The sequence below is a fragment of the Notolepis coatsorum genome (assembly GCF_963971535.1).
Source record: "Notolepis coatsorum genome assembly, chromosome: 13".
Taxonomy (NCBI): domain Eukaryota; kingdom Metazoa; phylum Chordata; class Actinopteri; order Aulopiformes; family Paralepididae; genus Notolepis; species Notolepis coatsorum.
In genome coordinates, this window is record NC_140177.1 from 22,650,996 (window position 1) to 22,669,668 (window position 18,673).

General features: G+C 40.8%; 1 protein-coding gene across 1 annotated transcript in view; it reads right to left on the reverse strand.

The window, feature by feature from the left end:
• Nucleotides 1–18,673, reverse strand: part of prkci (protein kinase C, iota) — a 123,302-nt gene that overhangs the window by 58,131 nt on the left and 46,498 nt on the right. Inside the window, exon 2 of the mRNA XM_084327913.1 lies at nucleotides 9,988–10,109. Within this exon, the coding sequence (XP_084184039.1) occupies nucleotides 9,988–10,109 (122 nt within the window). The remainder of the gene's footprint in view (nucleotides 1–9,987; nucleotides 10,110–18,673) is intronic.

The following is an 18,673-nucleotide window of genomic DNA, read 5'->3' on the forward strand; positions in this document are numbered from 1 at the left end:
GATATTGTTGCGTCGATTAGTCATTAAAAATTAAATAATTATAATTTTTTTTTTTTTGCACTACCTATCTTTGTGAAAGTGGCTTCTCAGCTCTGGTCCAGCCAGCTGAAGACTTCTTAGGTTAACATAACAGACCGACAGTAAGTTTGGGGGAACTAATGGGATAACTGGGGATGTTGTTTGGTCCTGACAAGAGTCTCAAAGCAACTCTGAGGTCATGCTCAATGTCCAATCTGTTCCTCTGCTCTGTCTTCAGCTGGACCAGAGCTGAGAAGCCACTTTCACAAAGATAGGTAGTGAAAAAAAAAAATAATAATAATAATAATATAATTGTTTTTCGATTAGTCGACTAATCGAAAAAATAAGACAGATTAGTTGACTACCAAAATAGTCATTAGTTGCAGCCCTAACTGACTTATTTAAAAATTCTACTGACCTGACATCATGCTAGAAGGGGTATAATATTTCATCTATGGCACAATGGTTTTCAACCAGCAGATCTATTCTGGGCTTGGTTTTTGAAAGTGCTATTCTGAGGTCATGCTGAGCATTTAGTCTGTTTCTGTATTTGTTTTTCAGGTATGCTAGAGTAGAAAACCCAGATTCATATAAGTATGTGGTGCCCAACTGAATCAACACATCTACAACTTTTTTATAAAAAGAATAAATAAAAAGATTTTTTTTTAATAATTTATTTTATTTTTTATTTATTTTTTTATTGGTGACCCAATAAAAACGGGTCCGCGACCCAAAAGAGTTTGGGAAACACTGAACTAGACTATTATTTTTTCTTTTTAGCATTTCATTTGGGCTGTGGGGGGTGCTTAACACTTTCAGTACCGGCCATTAACCCTTTTCTCGCCAAGAACGTGTTACCACGTCATTGCTCGCCAATGCGTAATCTGCCAATGACGCCGTAAGGCGTCTTTGAGATCAATATTTCAAAAATCTGTGATGGCAATCATATTTCACCCACGGAGACTTGCTGTTGATCTCCTCTCAACTCTCCAACGGTTCAAGACCGCCATCTGGTGGCCGATCGGCGAATCGCCAAAACCGGAAGTGACGAGCCGGAAGTGGTGCTCACCCATATTTCGTCCGGCCACTCGCTATCGCTAGCGGGACTCCAGCTCGACACACTGGATAGCGATCCGTTGCCAATAACTCGATAAACAACATGATTTGGACGTATATAGCATTATACAACCTGGACATGGATCGCATATATCAACATCCCATAATAGCGACTTTTCTGCTCGACGCTGATCGCCCAACGCTACGAGGAAGCTGTGGTGAGTTTCAGCGTGTTTGATTATTATTAAACGTATAATCTGCTCCGATATATATATCGCCCGTACTAAATAAATTATTTAACGTCGGCCACGGACTTATAAACCCCCCCCCCCCCCCCTCCGGTCACCAGTGGAGTTGCATGTTCTCCCCGTGCTCGCAAGGGTTTCCCCCCCGATAAGATAAACCCAATGGAAAAACATGCACAACAACAGATTGCTAACGCTGTGGTGTCCTTGACGAAGACGGACAGGAGTACTTGGATTGGTCCCCGGGGCGCGGCTCACGTTGACGCCCTATCTGCTCCCGGCTGCCCATGGGGGGGAAGGACGACGGGATGGGTCAAGCGCAGAGACTCAATCGCATCGGCGACTGAGGAAAGACAATGCATGTGTGTGTGTGTGTGTGTATCCCGGTGTGTGTGTGCCGCTCCAATTGCATGTCCAGTTCGTTGCATGCCGAATAAAGACCCCCCTAAAGAGGTCCTGCGTGCATTATATTATTATATTATACCAGCAGATGATGAGGCATGACGTGTAGGACCTTGTACAATTGAAATTTTGTATCCGACGTCAATCGGTATCTACATTTGATGATCTAATATATGTATTTAGTGCTATAACTCGCGTTCTGCAGAATGCTGCAGAAAACGATAAAAACATATTTATACTTTAGACCGTATTTTAGTATGAATATGTGAATGAAAAAGTAGAACGTTGCTACATCCTAAACGATAGATACTTGACGTTGAATGGGCCATAGTAATACAATTTAAAGTTATAGCCCTGCAAAGAAGGGGAACATCTCCATAGACTTATAGTGGTGGCAGAGAGTGGATTAAGATCAGAATAATCTGTGGCAGATAAAGGGTTAACATGGTGAAGCATGGTTAAATGCCACCACCCACTTCAATGATAGCGTTGTGAACGCATAATCTCTGTCTTAAATTATGGCTATGTGTCTAATCTGCCTGTCGCTTATCAATGACTTGTTTGCAGTCAACATTGTCGAAACGGATTATTTTTTTTGCATTTCACTTGGGCTGTGGGGGGTGCTTAACACTTTCAGTACCGGCTATTAACACTTTCTATGCCACTCACGAGTTTTCTCTGAATTATTAATATCTCGTTGAAAGCCACTCACGAGATTTCTCAGATTTTTTTTTTTTTTTTGCGATCTGAAATCATATTGCATCACGCAAGCCTACCCTAGTCTACCAGAGCACCGCCGGCGATCAGATGTGGAAAAAAGCGCCCCCTATCGTCTCCCAGATGACATAAGGGATTTTGGAATGGACTCAATGAAAATGGATGGGGAAAAAAATCCTGTACTCCACATTTTCCAGTCCACTGATGCAGCCGGGGTTATCAGAGTTCATTCTGGAGCCTCTGAGCCCCGCGGAATCATGTGTTCTACTGTATCACGTTGGATCTATACACTTATCGATTTTTTCGAATGGTGATCAGGAATTGGAATATACCAGTTGGATACCATCTGATGTCAGGTAAGGAATCTATGTTATCAGTGTTAGGATAATCAGACTCATTTTGATGAAGATATAAGCTGTTTTGTGAAATGTCCTCTATCGGCTTCACTGTAAAAATCCAAGAGGAAATAAACACGGCGATTATCCGTGCGCGGCTCGAATGGGCGTGCGTGTATAATATTGATCATCTAGCGTTTATTTGAAAACGATTCATAAATAGGCCGACAAATATCAACGTTCTGGAATATTCCAGTAAAAGACGATTATCATAGAATGCCCCAGAATGGACTGTTTTTTACGGGTGCTTTTCAAAATGCTCTCAAAAGGAAATGAAGCGATAAAAAACCAATCTGAAAAAACCTTGACAGCACTGACTGGAAAAGGATTCTTTGATAAGCGACGGGCAGATTAGACACATAGCCATAATTTAAAACATAGATTAGGCAATATTAACGATAACATTGGCGCCGATGGTGGCATTCAAGCGCTAACTCTGGCGCCACCTCGTGGCACTGAAAGTGTTAACATGGTGAAGCATGGTTAAATGCCACCACCCACTTCAATGATAGCGTTGTGAACGCATAATCTCTGTCTTAAATTATGGCATAATCTCTGTCTTAAATTATGGCTATGTGTCTAATCTGCCTGTCGCTTATCAATGACTTGTTTGCAGTCAACATTGTCGAAACAGATTTTTTTTTTTTTTTTTTAATAATCGGTTCATTTCCGTTTTATAGCATTTTGAAAAGCCCTCGTTTTCAAGGAAAATATATAAATTCCGTGATAAACGGCATTTACTGGAATATTCTGGATACACAAAAACATTGTAATTTTTCAGCCTATTTATGAATAGTTTTCAAATAAACGCTAGATTATCGATAGTATATGTGTACTTATGCGGGCTGAAAAAATCGATTTCCTGACCGCGCACACACAGACACACACACGCATAGGGCAAGCGCTTATATCTCTGTAAAAATAGCTCTGATTATCCTAAGACTGGTAAAATAAATTCCTTACCCGAGATCAGATGCTATCCAAAAAGATTATTCCAATTCCTGATTGCCATTCCAAATATCGATCACGCTTATTGATTACAGTGTTGAGTACTGTAAATACATAATCCACGCGTTTTCCGGGCCGGTGACCACTGACCACAATGGATTCTTCAGTTGGCTTGAAGCAAAAGAAAAATGAGGAAACTGTTGACATTACACTGCTTGTAGTAGTAAATCAAATAGCATATTCCTTTAAATAAAATTACAGAAAATTATCACTAAAGTGCTATCTGTTGCAGCTGCACACTTTTCCATAAAAATAGCATATTTTGATAAGTTTGACCATTTCTCAAAAACAGAAAATCATGTATTTTTTTTTTAAATACAGAAAAGGATCACTAAATTGCTATCTGTTGCAGCTGCACTGTTCTCCATAAAAATAGCATATTTTGATAAGTTTGACAATTTCTCAAAAACAGAAAATCATGTATTTTTTTTTAATACAGAAAAGGATCACCAAGTTACCATTTCTCAAAAAATATAAATAAATACAAAAAATAAGCACTCGTTCACTCAGTGGACATTTCTAGCTCAATGCGAGGTCTGCTACTGCTGGCTAATAATAGGGTCAATACGTGACAAGGCAACACGCATGTCATCCTCAAGGCTCAACTTGGCCCTATATTGTTTTCAGAGCTGTCATGGATGAAAAGCCAGCTTCACACAGATATCTATGTGGTGCTGAATGGTATCAACACCTTAACTGCTGCATCATGAGATACTTGGTACTCAGCACCACACTCTGAAACTAGCTCTCCAGGTGGTATCAGATGAGATTTCAATGAGTTCTTCCAAGAGTTTGGATGGAGATGTGTCAGGAAGCTTTGTCTCAATGTTGTCTGTTTTTTAATCCAGAGTAATTTGGTGATCCTTTTCTGTGTTTTATTAAATAATGATTTTCAGATTTTGAGAAATTGTCAAACTTATCCAAATATGGTATTTTCATGGAAAACAGTGCAGCTGCAACAGATAGCACTTTAGTGATAATTTTCTGTAATCCAAAAAGAATAAAAAAAAAAAAACAGTTCAAATGTTTTCATCTTATAGGACACAAATAACAAAATCGTTGGTAAACAAATGTGATTCGACACGTTTTACTTATTCATTATTTAATTCAGCCACATTAATTCATAGTCTGTAGATGTTGTAGCTTGAATGAAGTCACCAGCTGTAAAATAACTGAATGTAACTCGAGCTATGTAGACAGTGATATGGCATGATGTCAAATTGTGCGGTCTCGTTGTGTTGTCCTTGATGAATGAAGTTAACAGCCGCCTACATAGTGTCTTACGTAGTCTTATGCATAATTGCACATAGTTCATGTATAATATTGTAAAATAGCTTAGACATAGCCTACTTGCATAGAATAGTCATGTATAATAATTAGGGATGTCCCGATCCGATTTTCCGAAGATCGGGATATTTTTTCTTTTTTATTCAACAAACATGACCATGTTCACGTCTTAAACTAATACTGAGGCCTTAGTTTTGGTTTTAACTTGCATATGATCATTCATTTATTTATTGTCACACAGAGCAGAAGAATTTTGCCAAAACAAACGCATTTCCTTTGATTTAATTATACATCAAATGATTTATGTCAAGGATTGCAATGCCTCGCTTGAATGAAGTTAACTTTTCACCTGGATAACGTCAACATTCAGGGTGAATGTAATGTGAGAAATTGGGATGAAAAAAAAATATATATATATATATATATTATTATTTTTTTTGATCGGATCGGGAAAGATCGGTATCGGTAGATACTCAAAATCACATGATCGGATCGGATCGGGAGCAAAAAAATTTGATCGGGACATCCCTAATAATAATGTATAATATTGCTGGCTGTACAATACTGCTGTAGGCCTATAATACTGCTGTTCATATCCAGTATAACACATATTTACATTAAACATAATATTCACCATTCCCATCATACCCACATCACATAGACTGTAGTGTATAGCATAGCAAAAGTATGCAATTGAAATATAACAACTTGCGGCATCATATTGTTAATTTTGTTGTCAAAATCTCCTATATTTATATTCATTTGTAGTTATTCAAGTGTTAGTTATGCTAACGTAACGTTACTACTTTCGATGATGTTTATTCTTGAATACGTTTGAAAAATAAGATAGATATTGCGATTGCGATAAAATTTGCGATTATAAAAAAAAATTTAAAATAAGCAGCCCCACAGAGGTTTATTGTAAAATGCGGCTTGCATCTGGCCTATGCGGTGGGTCTTTTCAGGACACAGAGCCTGAAAATGTTTCTTTTTACCTGGGAATCGATACCGGTACCAAACTAGGGATGTGTACCTTTCACATTTGAACCGATACGGTACCGGTACCTGTAAATCGATACCGGTACCCAACGGTACCTTTTTTCGGTACATTAGTCTAAAAAAAAATTATTTACCTACCTCAGTCGTGAAAAAAAAATCCAAACTTCAAATAAGTACAATTTCGACCGTTTTCGGCTTGCCATTGCTCCAACTGCTTTGTTGTTGAATCAAGTCAAATCCTAGGTAAGCATATATTGTGCGTGTGAACGCTGACATACAAAAAGAAAGAAAAAAAAAGAAAGAAAAAAGAAAGAAAAAAAAAACTGTATCTCACTTGAATCGATACTCGGTAGTACCGACGTGTTTCGGTTCGGTACCTCAAAAGTACCGAATTCGGTACCCATCCCTATACCCAACGGTACTTTTTTTTCTATACTTTACTCTCCCTCTCTGAAGTCTAAACTTCACAACACACAATCTAAAACCCCTTACCTCCCTCTCCCAAACCGATCTTGTATCTCAATGGGACTTCCTGGTTAAACAAAAAAATAATAAAGTAAAACAAATAATAATAAAAAGTCTTTCTCTGGTCTGCATCCCCTTAACAATTGTATGTAGTGAGCTGTACTGTACTGTACCCATTCTGCAATCTGTTAATAAAGTTTTCAATTAATCGATTGTTTTCGCTGCAATACTCTAACCAAGTCCAGTCGCAATACTCCAATTCAGTCATTGGGTGGGTGGCGCTGCTGAGCGCCGGACCTGAGAGCGCCGCTCTGCGGCTCTGCAGTTGGATGCTTCTCCTAGGAGAGCTGGATCTGACTGAATGAACGAGCTGATTATGAGGACGTAAAGCGGCGTCTGTCTGACGTATGCATTGCTGATGACTGTCTGCTGACCAGTGGAGATCTGAAGCTAATGGGTTTTGGCAGCCTGACCTTCTGCTGAGCACAACAACCCCACAGCGCCATCTTTGCGATGACATCGTTACTGCCGCCTCACTTACCATACCACTTTCTCTGACTGACGAGTTAGACCAGGCTGTGTGTGCGAGTGTACGTGTGTGTGTGTGCGCGTGTAATCCAGGGCCCTCATTTATCAACGTTGCGTAGAAAGTGTTCTATATCCGTTCCTACGCACGGAATTTAGAATGTGTGTACGCATAGAAATATCGGGATTTATCAACCGTGCGTACACGGGTCCTACGCACACTCTGCGGAGGCGCTGTCGAACCAAGAAGACACAACCCGTGATGGCGATCAGGAATTGGAATAATCTTTTTGGAGAACATCTGATCTGAGGTAAGGAATCTATTTTACCAGTTTTAGGATAATCAGAGCTGTTTTCACAGAGATATCAGCGTGTGCCATATGTGTGTGTGTGCGCTGATCAGGAAATGAGAGAATCGATTTTTCAGCTCTCTTCTCTAGCGTGCATAAATACACATATAATATCGATAATCTAGCGTTTATTTGAAAACTATTCATAAATAGGCAGAAAAATTACAACGTTTTTTGTGTATTCCAGAATATTCCAGTAAAGGCCGTTTATCACAGAATCTTTATATTTTCCTGAAACTTTTTGCAAGAAAACGAGGGGTTTTCAAAATGGTATATAATAAACATCATAACCATGTCACAACAGCAGTTATAATGTATATTATCATCAATACGTTAGTTTACCAATAGGTTAAAGTGTTAGATAGATTTTAGTTTTAGTTTTTCTGTTGTTTTGATCGCGAAAGTCCGCCATTTTGAAGAAATTGACCATCGGTAATTGTAGTTTTGGGGCCATTTTGAAGAGGACATCAAGAGCTTTCAATGAGCGTTGGAATTTTTCAGAAATACACTTCCCAGAGGCCTCTAGGTGAAAAAAAGCAAATGGGTTCTGTATGAATCTTTTTAATATCTCTTATTACTCGGGATAATATACCACAAAACTGAACGTTAATGGCATATATTGGAGCGCAGTTAGTTTGTCTCCCCTATTTTGAGCATTTAGCAACAATCATATTTTGAAATCAGTTTCAAAATGGCGGCACTCTGGCAGGAATAAGAAACCTACTGTTCATCATCTGTTCTTAAACTTCTTATGCACGCCTGGTGATACTAAATCCAAATTTAACTCTGGTATTTGAAAGATAAGATTTGGCACAATGCATAAATGTGCAAATTGGCTATAATAAGGTCATTTATAAGCCTGCTATTCTATATTCTATAATATTTCAAATTGCATGGAAGAATTCAGTACTGTATCTACAATATCTTCCGTTTAATCATCTTCCCTTTATTAATTTCCTTAGATTTGTTGTACACGTGATCTCAAGAATGTACTGAACGAGCTCAGTGGCAGTTTTTCACGTGTGGTAATTTTTAACATGGTGTTATTCACTGTCAAAGATGCAAAAAATCATAATTCATATTCTCCTTTGTTTCATCACAATTTAAGCAAGCCTAGTAATAGACACAATATTTCTGACACTGGGAATACATTCACTGCACTGAGGTCCATAGATGTCCCTAGATACCAAGAACATGCAAATGGCCATTTGTGGATCCCGCCCCTAGTGTGTGTGTGTGTGCGTGTCTGTGTGTGTGTGTGTGTGTGCGTGTGTCTGTGCATCTGTGTGTGTGCGTTAGTGTTGTCACGATACTGGAATTTCGACTTCGATATGATACCTTGAAAAGTATCAATATTCGATACCAAAAATATATATATATATATATGTTTTTTTTTTCTTTTTTTTTTTTAACACATTTTGCTTTTGTTGCTGGTTGATTCTCCTTAGCTTCTCTCTGGTACTATAAGAGGAGATAAATATAACACTTTTAAAACCCTTTGTTTATCTTTAGATCAGACATTTAAAAATAACTAAATTATCTAATCTAAATCAAACCACTCTTAAAAACAAAAACCTGTTTAACCTAGCCATCTATAAAACATCATGCTAAAACTGTGAAACAAACTCCCCTAAAGAAAGAAATACATACAGTAGCAAACATGACTCAGTTATGCAATAGTGCTGCTGCTTTTTATTTGGTTAAAACAACTACAACAATTTTCATGACGGCGAGAGCGAGAGAGCGATATTTCTCCGGAGCTATACTCGGAGCATTTATTAACGTTACATTTTCAACAAGATTGCTGCTAATTAAACACTTCATGGAAACGGGGTAACGTTATGTCGAGTTCATACGTGTACTAGTGTAGTATGAATGAACTCGACTTAACGTTACTCCGTTTCCATGAAGTAATTATAAAGGTGGCCAGCTAGCTAGCATAAGCTAACGGAAGAACGACTAGCTAACGTTAGCTAATAGCTGTATCGTTGGCTCTGCTCTGTAACGCTTGCAAATGGGCTTTAGCTTTTCCTTCGTCGTTTACTTCAAACCCGAAGTACTTCCAAACAGCACTTCTGCTGTTTTCTTTATCCACAAGCACAAGTTGCGGAGGCTCTGCACGAGCTAAAATCTTTGTTTACAAACTGAAGACAGGTCTGCGAGGGGAGGGCTGCAGCGGAGGAGGAGGAGGGGCAAGCATGCTCTGCAACAGCGTGCGTCTGTCTGTCAACAACTTGCGGTAGAACACTGCGAGCAAGCCAGCTGGTATCGATACCACAGAAAGTATCGATATTTCGGGAAATGAGTATTGAAACAGTTTTAAATATTCAGAATCGATATGTATAGATTTTTCGATATTTTTGACAACACTAGTGTGCGTGTGTGTGCGTGTCTGTGCATAGATGTGTGCGTGTCTGTGTGTGTGTCTGTGCGTGTGTGTGTCTGTCCATGTGTGTGTGTGTGTGTGTGTGTGTGTGTGTGTGTGTGTGCGCGTGTGCGTGCGTGCGTGTGGAGACAAACCTTCCTCGTCGATCCACTTCATGGTGAAGAGCTGGTCGTTGTCCATGGAGCACATGTCCCTCACCTCTCCGTACAGACCCTCGTAGGAGATGGAGGGTTCGAAGTGCGTTATCATGATGTCCCTGCAGAGAGAGAGAACAGCCTGGTCAGAGAGAGAGCGAGAGAACAGCCTGGTCAGAGAGAGAGAGAGAGAGAGAGAACAGCCTGGTCAGAGAGAGAGAGAGAGCTCTCACTGTTTACTACATGTCATGTGTGAGAGAGTCCTGTCCCATTCGCTGGAGAGCTTTACAGTGGAATGATAAAAACCACACACACACATTCAAGGACATCTCGTGCACAAGGCCAGGGCGAGGATAGAGTGGAAGGTCAGTGTAGGTAGAGCCAGTTCTCGATTAGCCAGCATGCACACACATAGCCTGGTCAGAGAGAGAAAAGAGAGAAAAAAATAAAAAGAGAGCAAGAGAGAGAGAACAGCCTGGTCAGAGAGAGAGATTGAGAGAGAACAGCCTGGTCAGAGAGAGAGAGAGAGATGTTCTCTAACCACCGTTATCAATAGACCAGGCTGAGGCTGCTACACAGTACTGACTGACAAACAAAAGTTGAGATTTGTGCTGCGGAAATGTGCCATTGTCCTTGTGACTGGTTGGGATGGCTGTAGGGACAGGACTCGCTACATCATTTCCAACATGTAGGCCATCGCTCCACCGCGACACGAGCGGGAGACGGGTCTTATGACAAAGGTTAGAATCGAATTAAGGATTTTCTCCGTCGTGCAGGTTGATTTATAGGCCCAGGTAGCGGAGCACCTTGTTTAGGGGGCTGCCAGACACGTCGGGCCTCCCGTCTGACGCCATGAAGAACCGCCTCTCACCATTTGGAAAATTGCAGATGACAAACGGACATAAATTAAAGCCATCTCTCTCCCTCCCTCCCTCCCTCCCTCTCTCTCTCTCTCCCTCCCTCTTTCCAACTCCCCCTCATCTGTCCGTCTGTCACTCCCTCACTCTCAGCACGTACAATAACACGGAGGAAGCCCGGCTTACAATGAAGGAGAGAGGTGTGAGAGAGAGAGAGAGAGAGAGAGAGAGAGAGAGAGAGAGAGAGAGAGAGAGAGAGAGAGAGAGAGAGACTGTCACATTCTGTGTCTTCATCTGTGTAGTGCTATTATTGGTGTGTAGTGCTATTGTGTGTGTGTGTGTGTGTGTGTGTGTGTGTGTGTGTGTGTGTGTGTGTGTGTGTCTGTATGCGTGTGTGTGTGCGTGTGCGTGTGTTCATGCTATGTGTGTGTCTGTCTGTGTGTGTGTGTGTGGGTGCATGCCATGTGTGTGTGTGTCTGTGCATATGTGCACGCTGTGTGTGTGTGTGTGTGTGTGTGTGTGTGCATGCCATGTGTGTGTCTGTCTGTCTGTGCATGTGTGCACGCCATGTGTGTGTGCATGCTATGTGTGTGTCTGTATGTGTGTGCGTGTGTGTGTGTGCGTGTGTTCATGCTATGTGTTACAAAGGGTCAGATTAAACCGAATATATATATTTATTGCTTGAGATCCCTTGTATAATATTTGTATATCGTTTGATATCCCTTGTATATTCTTTGTATATATACACGGAATATCCCTTTACCTAGGTACAAACCAGACCATAATATTCGCTCTCCTATTGGACAGCGACCCCTAGGCGCCAACGACCATACCCCCAATGGCAAGTTCAAAGGCAACGTCAAGGCATGTCTCAACATGTCCAGGTTTGCGCAGTAATACGAGACAGAACTGAGGTTGGCACTAGATAATTCACCTTACGTATAAATACGGCGCAGGTGGAAACGGCAGCAGTTCGTTCATTACTAGTAAAGCCTTCACCACGAGTCAACGACCAAGTGAAGTGAGCAACCTTACGTCTAAATAGAGCACTTAGAACATGTGCGAATAGGATAGTAAAGTGTCATAGTTTGGTGAAGTAACGTCAAGTTCAACCTAGTTAAATGTGAAGGATAGTGCACAGGAGAATCTACACCGGCGAATGCAGAACCATTTTCTGGTTGGATTATATTGCTTTGGTACCGTGGCTGCTGGAGCAGAGAACCGTCTACCCCACTGTCGTGTGGGATCTACCCCTGTGAGGAGCACCCTCGAGCCCGCCTCTAGGACCAGAGGCTGGCTAGCTTTCATCCATGCTGTCGGGCATACTGGATTATAGCTGTTGCTTTGTCTGCCGATCAAGGAAGTACATGTACCGCCTCCCGTAGCTGGAGCTTCTTTATTCCTCGTTGACCCAGACTTTGCACCCGAACATTCCTCTACCCTGCCGGCTTACAACCGGAGGGAACCCCCCAGTGTCTCCAGCTGACCACTAGTGTGCCTTATGTAATTGCTATGCTACAGGTGGCGTCAGTTTATACCCATCTTACTATTCTCATGGACTTACGCTCTTGACCTACTTTAAGTGTTCTTCGCCTTACAAGCGCAAGTATAATTCTCAATCTGTAACCTACCGTTGCTGCTCTAATAATAATAAATCCCTCTAACTAGAACTTTATGTGTCATTGCTAGAGCTGCCGCGATTACCGCATTACCGCGGTATCGCTGTTACATCACGGCCACCGCAGAGTAGGCTGAATACCGCGTCACTGCTGTTTTTTATAATAATAATAATAAATTACCCGCCTCTCGTTGGGCTTGCGGCTCTGCAGATATACCCTACTCATCTATCGAGGTTCCAAGCGACCCTATTGGGTACCAGAAAAGTCACGTGAAACATTGCAGACCACTGATTGGTCAGAAGAGAGACGCGTCACACATTGTAGCGTCAACACCAATCGGCAAGCGCGTATTAGGTTTTTACTTCCTGAATGTCAGATCATCACAACACGGCTAATAACGTTAGCTTTAACTCTCCGCCGGAGTGGACTACGATCGCTCCTAAGGAGTACTAAACGAGACATAATGATTTTACTGTCTGCAACGAATGTTATAATAAAAGCCCTTCGTTCTATACACTTGTCTGATTGAAAACTTTATTAACAGACCGCAGAATGGGACAACTCAGCACGCTCTGAGCAAAGAAAGGAACTGAGATATGAATAGAGTATTGCTTGCCTTGCTATTGTCCGGTAAATACGCTGATGTTATTGAACGTATAACTATATAATGTTAATGCCACAAAACGAATGCCTTTATTATAAAGTAGTAACTTTATAGTAATAATAATAAGAAAGGGTCGGGGGGGTTAGGGGTAACCACCCATGCCCGCGTCACCGAGTGAACGGCGCACGACCAGAGGGTAAACTTCGAATCCGTGTTTCACTTTCAATAACTAATGCGTGCTTGCCGAATCCCAAACAATATTCATGCTGCAAAGTCATCCTCTAAAAATAGACATTTAGACTAGAGGCAGGCTATATGCTATAAAGAGTAGACTACTACTAAAAAAAAAATGCATTCAAACTTTTTTTTATTTTTTTTTTGTGTGCGGTAATAACCGCGGCGGTAGGAAATATTTTGCAAATTTGTGCGGTAAGGAAATAATCAATACCGCGGCAGCTCTAGTCATTGCCGTATTCTTGTGTGGGTGTTCACCAGATATATTCATGTACTGTATGGCCAGTAATTAAAGTACATAACTAAGTAGTGGTTTAATAATACCATACTCTCAATACAGTCAAGGAATTGTACCCCTCAGTTACACTATGCGTGTGTCTGTCTGTGTGTGTGGGTGCATGCCATGTGTGTGTCTGTGCATATGTGCACGCTGTGTGTGTGTGTGTGTGTGTGCGTGCGTGTGCGTGTCTGTGTGTGCATGCCATGTGTGTGTCTGTCTGTCTGTCTGTGCATGTGTGCACGCCATGCGTGTCTGTGTGCACGCTAGGGCTGGGCGATTCTTGCTAAAATGTGAATCACGATTTTTCTCTCTAAGAATTGAGATCACGATCCTCTCACACGATTCTTTTGTTTTCAATAAAATCATTTATTGCACTCTTTCTTAAACAGACAACATAAATATATCAAAGTGCTTGACTTAAACTTAAACATAACAGAATATGAAAGTGCTTGACTTAAACTTAAAAGCCTCTTGTTGTAACATACAAAAATAACTCGAGTCAGAATAGTCATCATTTAAAAAAGTTAAGTAAAAATAATAATAATAATGTTTATATAAATATATTTTATATTAAAAAAGTCATGATTTAGAAATGAGATTGCATAGGTCTATGAATCGAGATTGCGATTTTTTTTTTGATTAATTGCCCAGCCCTAGTGCATGCCGTCGCCATGTGTGTGTCTGTCTGTATGTCTGTCTGTCTGTGCATGCTATTAGAAAAATCAAGCAGCCTTTCTTTTGTAAGACCTGCTGATGAATTCAGAGACACTGACAAAAAGCAGAGACAGAGGACATAACAGAGAGACACTGACAGACAGACAGAGAGACAGATAGACAAGCAGAGACAGAGGATATAACAGAGACACTGACAGACAGCAGAAACAAAGGACATAAGAGAGACACTGACAGACAGACAGCCAAGCAGAGACAAAGGACATAACAGAGACACTGACAGACAGACAGCAGAAACAGAGGACATAACAGAGACACTGACAGACAGACAGCAGAAACAGAGGACATAACAGAGAGACACTGACAGACAGACATCCCAGCAGAGACAATGGACATAACAGAGACACTGACAGACAGACAGCAGAAACGGAGGACATAACAGAGACACTGACAGACAGACAGCCCAGCAGAGACAAAGGACATAACAGAGACACAGCTGACAGACACTTGTGCGCCAATTTAAATTCTTGTGCATTACATACAAGCTCTCGCCAGACCCAAGCTCCTGGTTGCCTTGCCTCGCAAAAAACAACAACTTTATTATTATATATTTAATATAATTTCATCTCCCAACAGCCGGGCTGCCCCCTCAAAAATGTAATACATGTACCTTTTTGAAGGCCTTAAATTGAGAATTATGAATTTAATACTTTTTAATACCCCGCAGATACCCTGGAAAGACCTAAACATCGTTATTCCTCCCTGGTTTATCAGTCAAGTGTTCCATCTTAAAAAATAAAACAAACACAAAACTATCCAGACTCAACCCAACAATTACAAGACGCCACCACCTGCCCGCCACCCTCCCCAGATACAGGTGGAATATTCAGAGCCGAGGTCATTAATGTAAACGACCGTTCACTCACGGCGTACGCTAGCGCACCTAGGCTCATCAATTAGTTTTACAAGCACAGCCCGGGAAATACACAAAGGCACACATGTTAACAGGAAATAAACCTGCTCTACAGTCGCAGAAACACGGGTATATTCTCACCTAAATCACTGACGCACAGAAGCAACAGGGGAAGTCGACGAGCGAAGCCGCCTCTGGCAATGAACGGATCAATGCACCATCCTGACGTACACACTAGAGCAGGGGTTCCCAAACTTTTCAGGCTGCGACCACCAAATAACGGTGTCAGAGAGCCGCGACCCCCACTATTATAGGAGGTAAAAAAAATAAAAAAAATGTAATTATTTTTTCTTTTTTTTTTATAAATGGAAATGTATGGTTGAAACATGCACACGTTCAAACGCACACACACTAATAAGCATTGGAGGCTTTTAACCAGGGCCGGACTGGGGAAATCATTCAGGCCAGGAAATATAGTGCAAAATATAGCCCCAGTCAGGCCACTTTTTAAGCAGGACATTTCTTGTTACAAAGACTTCATTTCCTGCATTCTGGTGCAGGAATATTTTTATTTGTACCCTTTAAATGCCAGTGTTTGTGATGGCATCACAAATTATTGTTAAAAAACAGGGTAGCATATGTATGATTAGCAACAACACTGATTTAGATGGATTCTGTTTTTTTGTAATGTCAGATTGAAAATAAATAATACAATCTTTTATTCAACTTCAGCCCTGATCATAACACCACATATTAATTTTATAATTCTAACCCTTTAAATGCCAGTGTGTGTGATGGCATATATTTGCAATATATCAAATGCAAAGTAGATTTTTCTGGGGGGGATTATTACAGGCTAGCATGTGTCAATGATTAGCAACAACAGTTTTTTGTAAGGGTCCCGCCTCCACCAATCACATGCGGCTCCCTTGTATTTGTATTTATTGGTTTAAAATACAGAGACAGTGCATATTAAGGAACATTTGACTGTAAATATGCCAGTTTAGCCAAGTTGGCTAATTTTCAACTGTAGTCTCTGGGGCAGGTGACATGAGCACAACAATAATTAAAACATAGTACAATAATTAAAACACAGTAGGAATCAATATAGGTTACAATACACTAAAATACATACAAATAAATACATTAAAATACAACCCCTCAGTTAAAAAACATAGTACAATAATTAAAACACAGTAGGAATCAGTATAGGTTACAATACACTAAAATACATACATTAAAATACAACCCCTCAGTTAAAATGGTCGCACACTTGACCATCTCTCAACCATGATTTTAAGTTAGTTTTAAATGAGATGTAACTTTGATACTCCCTGAGCCGTGTTGGCAGACTGTTCCAGGTGTGGGCTGCTCTCACGGAAAAGGCTGTCTGACTAAAAGCAGACCTCCTGTTTGGGACTACACAGTCCCCTCTGACTACAGACCTGGTATATCTATCAGCAGATGCTTTCTGTTTTATGAAAGTACAGAGGGGGGGAGGAGCCAAGCCATGTAGGATTTTATAGGTAAGGCAGGCATCTTTGAATTTGACAAGATTGTCCCAGCTCAGTAGGTTCTGGTTTGCTATGCTATAACAATGGTGGTGGCTGTTTGTTTTCCTGTCCAGAACTTTCACAGCCTGATGGTAAACTACCTGTACAGATCGTAATGTTGTACAGGAGGCTTGTGTCCAGCTAGTCAGACAGTATGTTAAGTGTGACATAATAATGGCCCTTTGTGTGTGTGTGTGAGAGCAAGAGAGAGAGAGAGAGAGATAGTTCTCCAACTTGTGTGAGTTGCAGTGATCTCCTGGTTGTTCCCCACCTAGGTTATCTAACTATTGCGCTGCTGCAACTAGAAACACTGGCCTGGCCTGCTTCAGTGGCCTGACTGCATTAAAAAATATATATATATATATATATATATATATATATATATATATATATATATATATATATATATATATATATATATATATATATATAAAAAATCATTTATTTTTGTTTTGATTTTTATTTTATTAAATTTTTTATCATCTGGCGACCCCCCGCGGCGGCTCGCAACCCCCACTTTGGGAACCCCTGCACTAGAGTGCTGTTTAGCAGCTGGGGGGCGCTTAGTTTGTGTTGTTGATATGTTGCAATTGCGTTGGGAGGATGATTTAATTTAAATAGTAATTTAGCCTGACGCTTTTATCCAAAGCGACTTACAAGTTGTGTACAACAAGTCAGCAGGAAGGGTACAACTCTGGCAGCTAAGGGTCAGTAAGATTGTTCGTCAAACAGTGTTGAACTTGAGTGCATAGTAATAGACATACACAAGCATAGTAGGTAGCAATATAGACATATTAGCATAGTAGGTAGTAGTATAGACATATTAGCATAGTAGGTAGTAGTATAGACATATTAGCATAGTAGGTAGTAGTATAGACATATTAGCATAGTAGGTAGTAGTATAGACATATTAGTATAGTAGGTACTGTAGTAGTATAGACATATTAGCGACAGTGGCTCAGTAGGGGCAACAGTGGCTCAGGAGGTAGAGCAGTCTTCTGGTAATCCGGAGGTTCCTGGTTCGATTCCCGCTCCTCCCCTGACAGCGTGTCGAAGTGTCCTTGAGCAAGACACTTAACCCCTAATTGGTCCCGATGAGCAGGTTGGCACCTTGTATGGTTGCCTCTGCCGTCGGTGTGTGAATGTGTGAGTGAATGGCTAAAAATGTGAGGAAAAAATTGTACAGTGCGTTGGTCCGTTGGATAAAAGCGCTATATAAATCCAGCCATTTACCATTTAGCATAGTAGGTAGTAGTATAGACATATTAGCATAGTTGGTAGTAGTATAGACATATTAGCATAGTAGGTAGTATTATAGACAAGGTAGATTACTTAGTAGCAAAGTGCATAACAGCAAAAGACAGTACTAGTATTATTTTCTTGGTTTAGGGAGCTACAGAGACAGGAGTCTCGAGTCTGGCCTCTACTGAGTCAGTGCTGTTCCAGAGCTGCAGGTCACTACTGCAGTGCACAATGCGTCGAGAGTAGACTAGGGATGCACCGATCCGACTTTTTCAGTCCAGATACCAATACCTGGGTATCGGCAAATACCGATACTGATCAGATACCCATTGTCCAAATTTCTTTCTTCAAAAAAGTACAAAAAAATATATATATTTAATCCACGTTTTTTTTATATATATTTTGTTTTTAAGAATTGTAAAGGATTCGCCACCAGTGTGGAGACGCTAGGATTCGCGTGTTCGAATCCAGCTCTCCACATTGTTTTTCAGTTTGGCTGGTCGTCCGCAGTAATACACATTGGCCGTATTACGGGGAGGGAAAAACTGAAGGGTGGGGATCGAACGTTGTGAACAAGCGACTCCTACAAGTCGGTTGGTGCGCCTGCGCAGTAGAATCAGGAAGTGTCGGGGGCAGCGTGAGCCTCCCACGCGTTACTCCTCGACACTGAGAGGTCGAGCTGCGCAGGTGAAAAGATGCGACTGCTGTTACC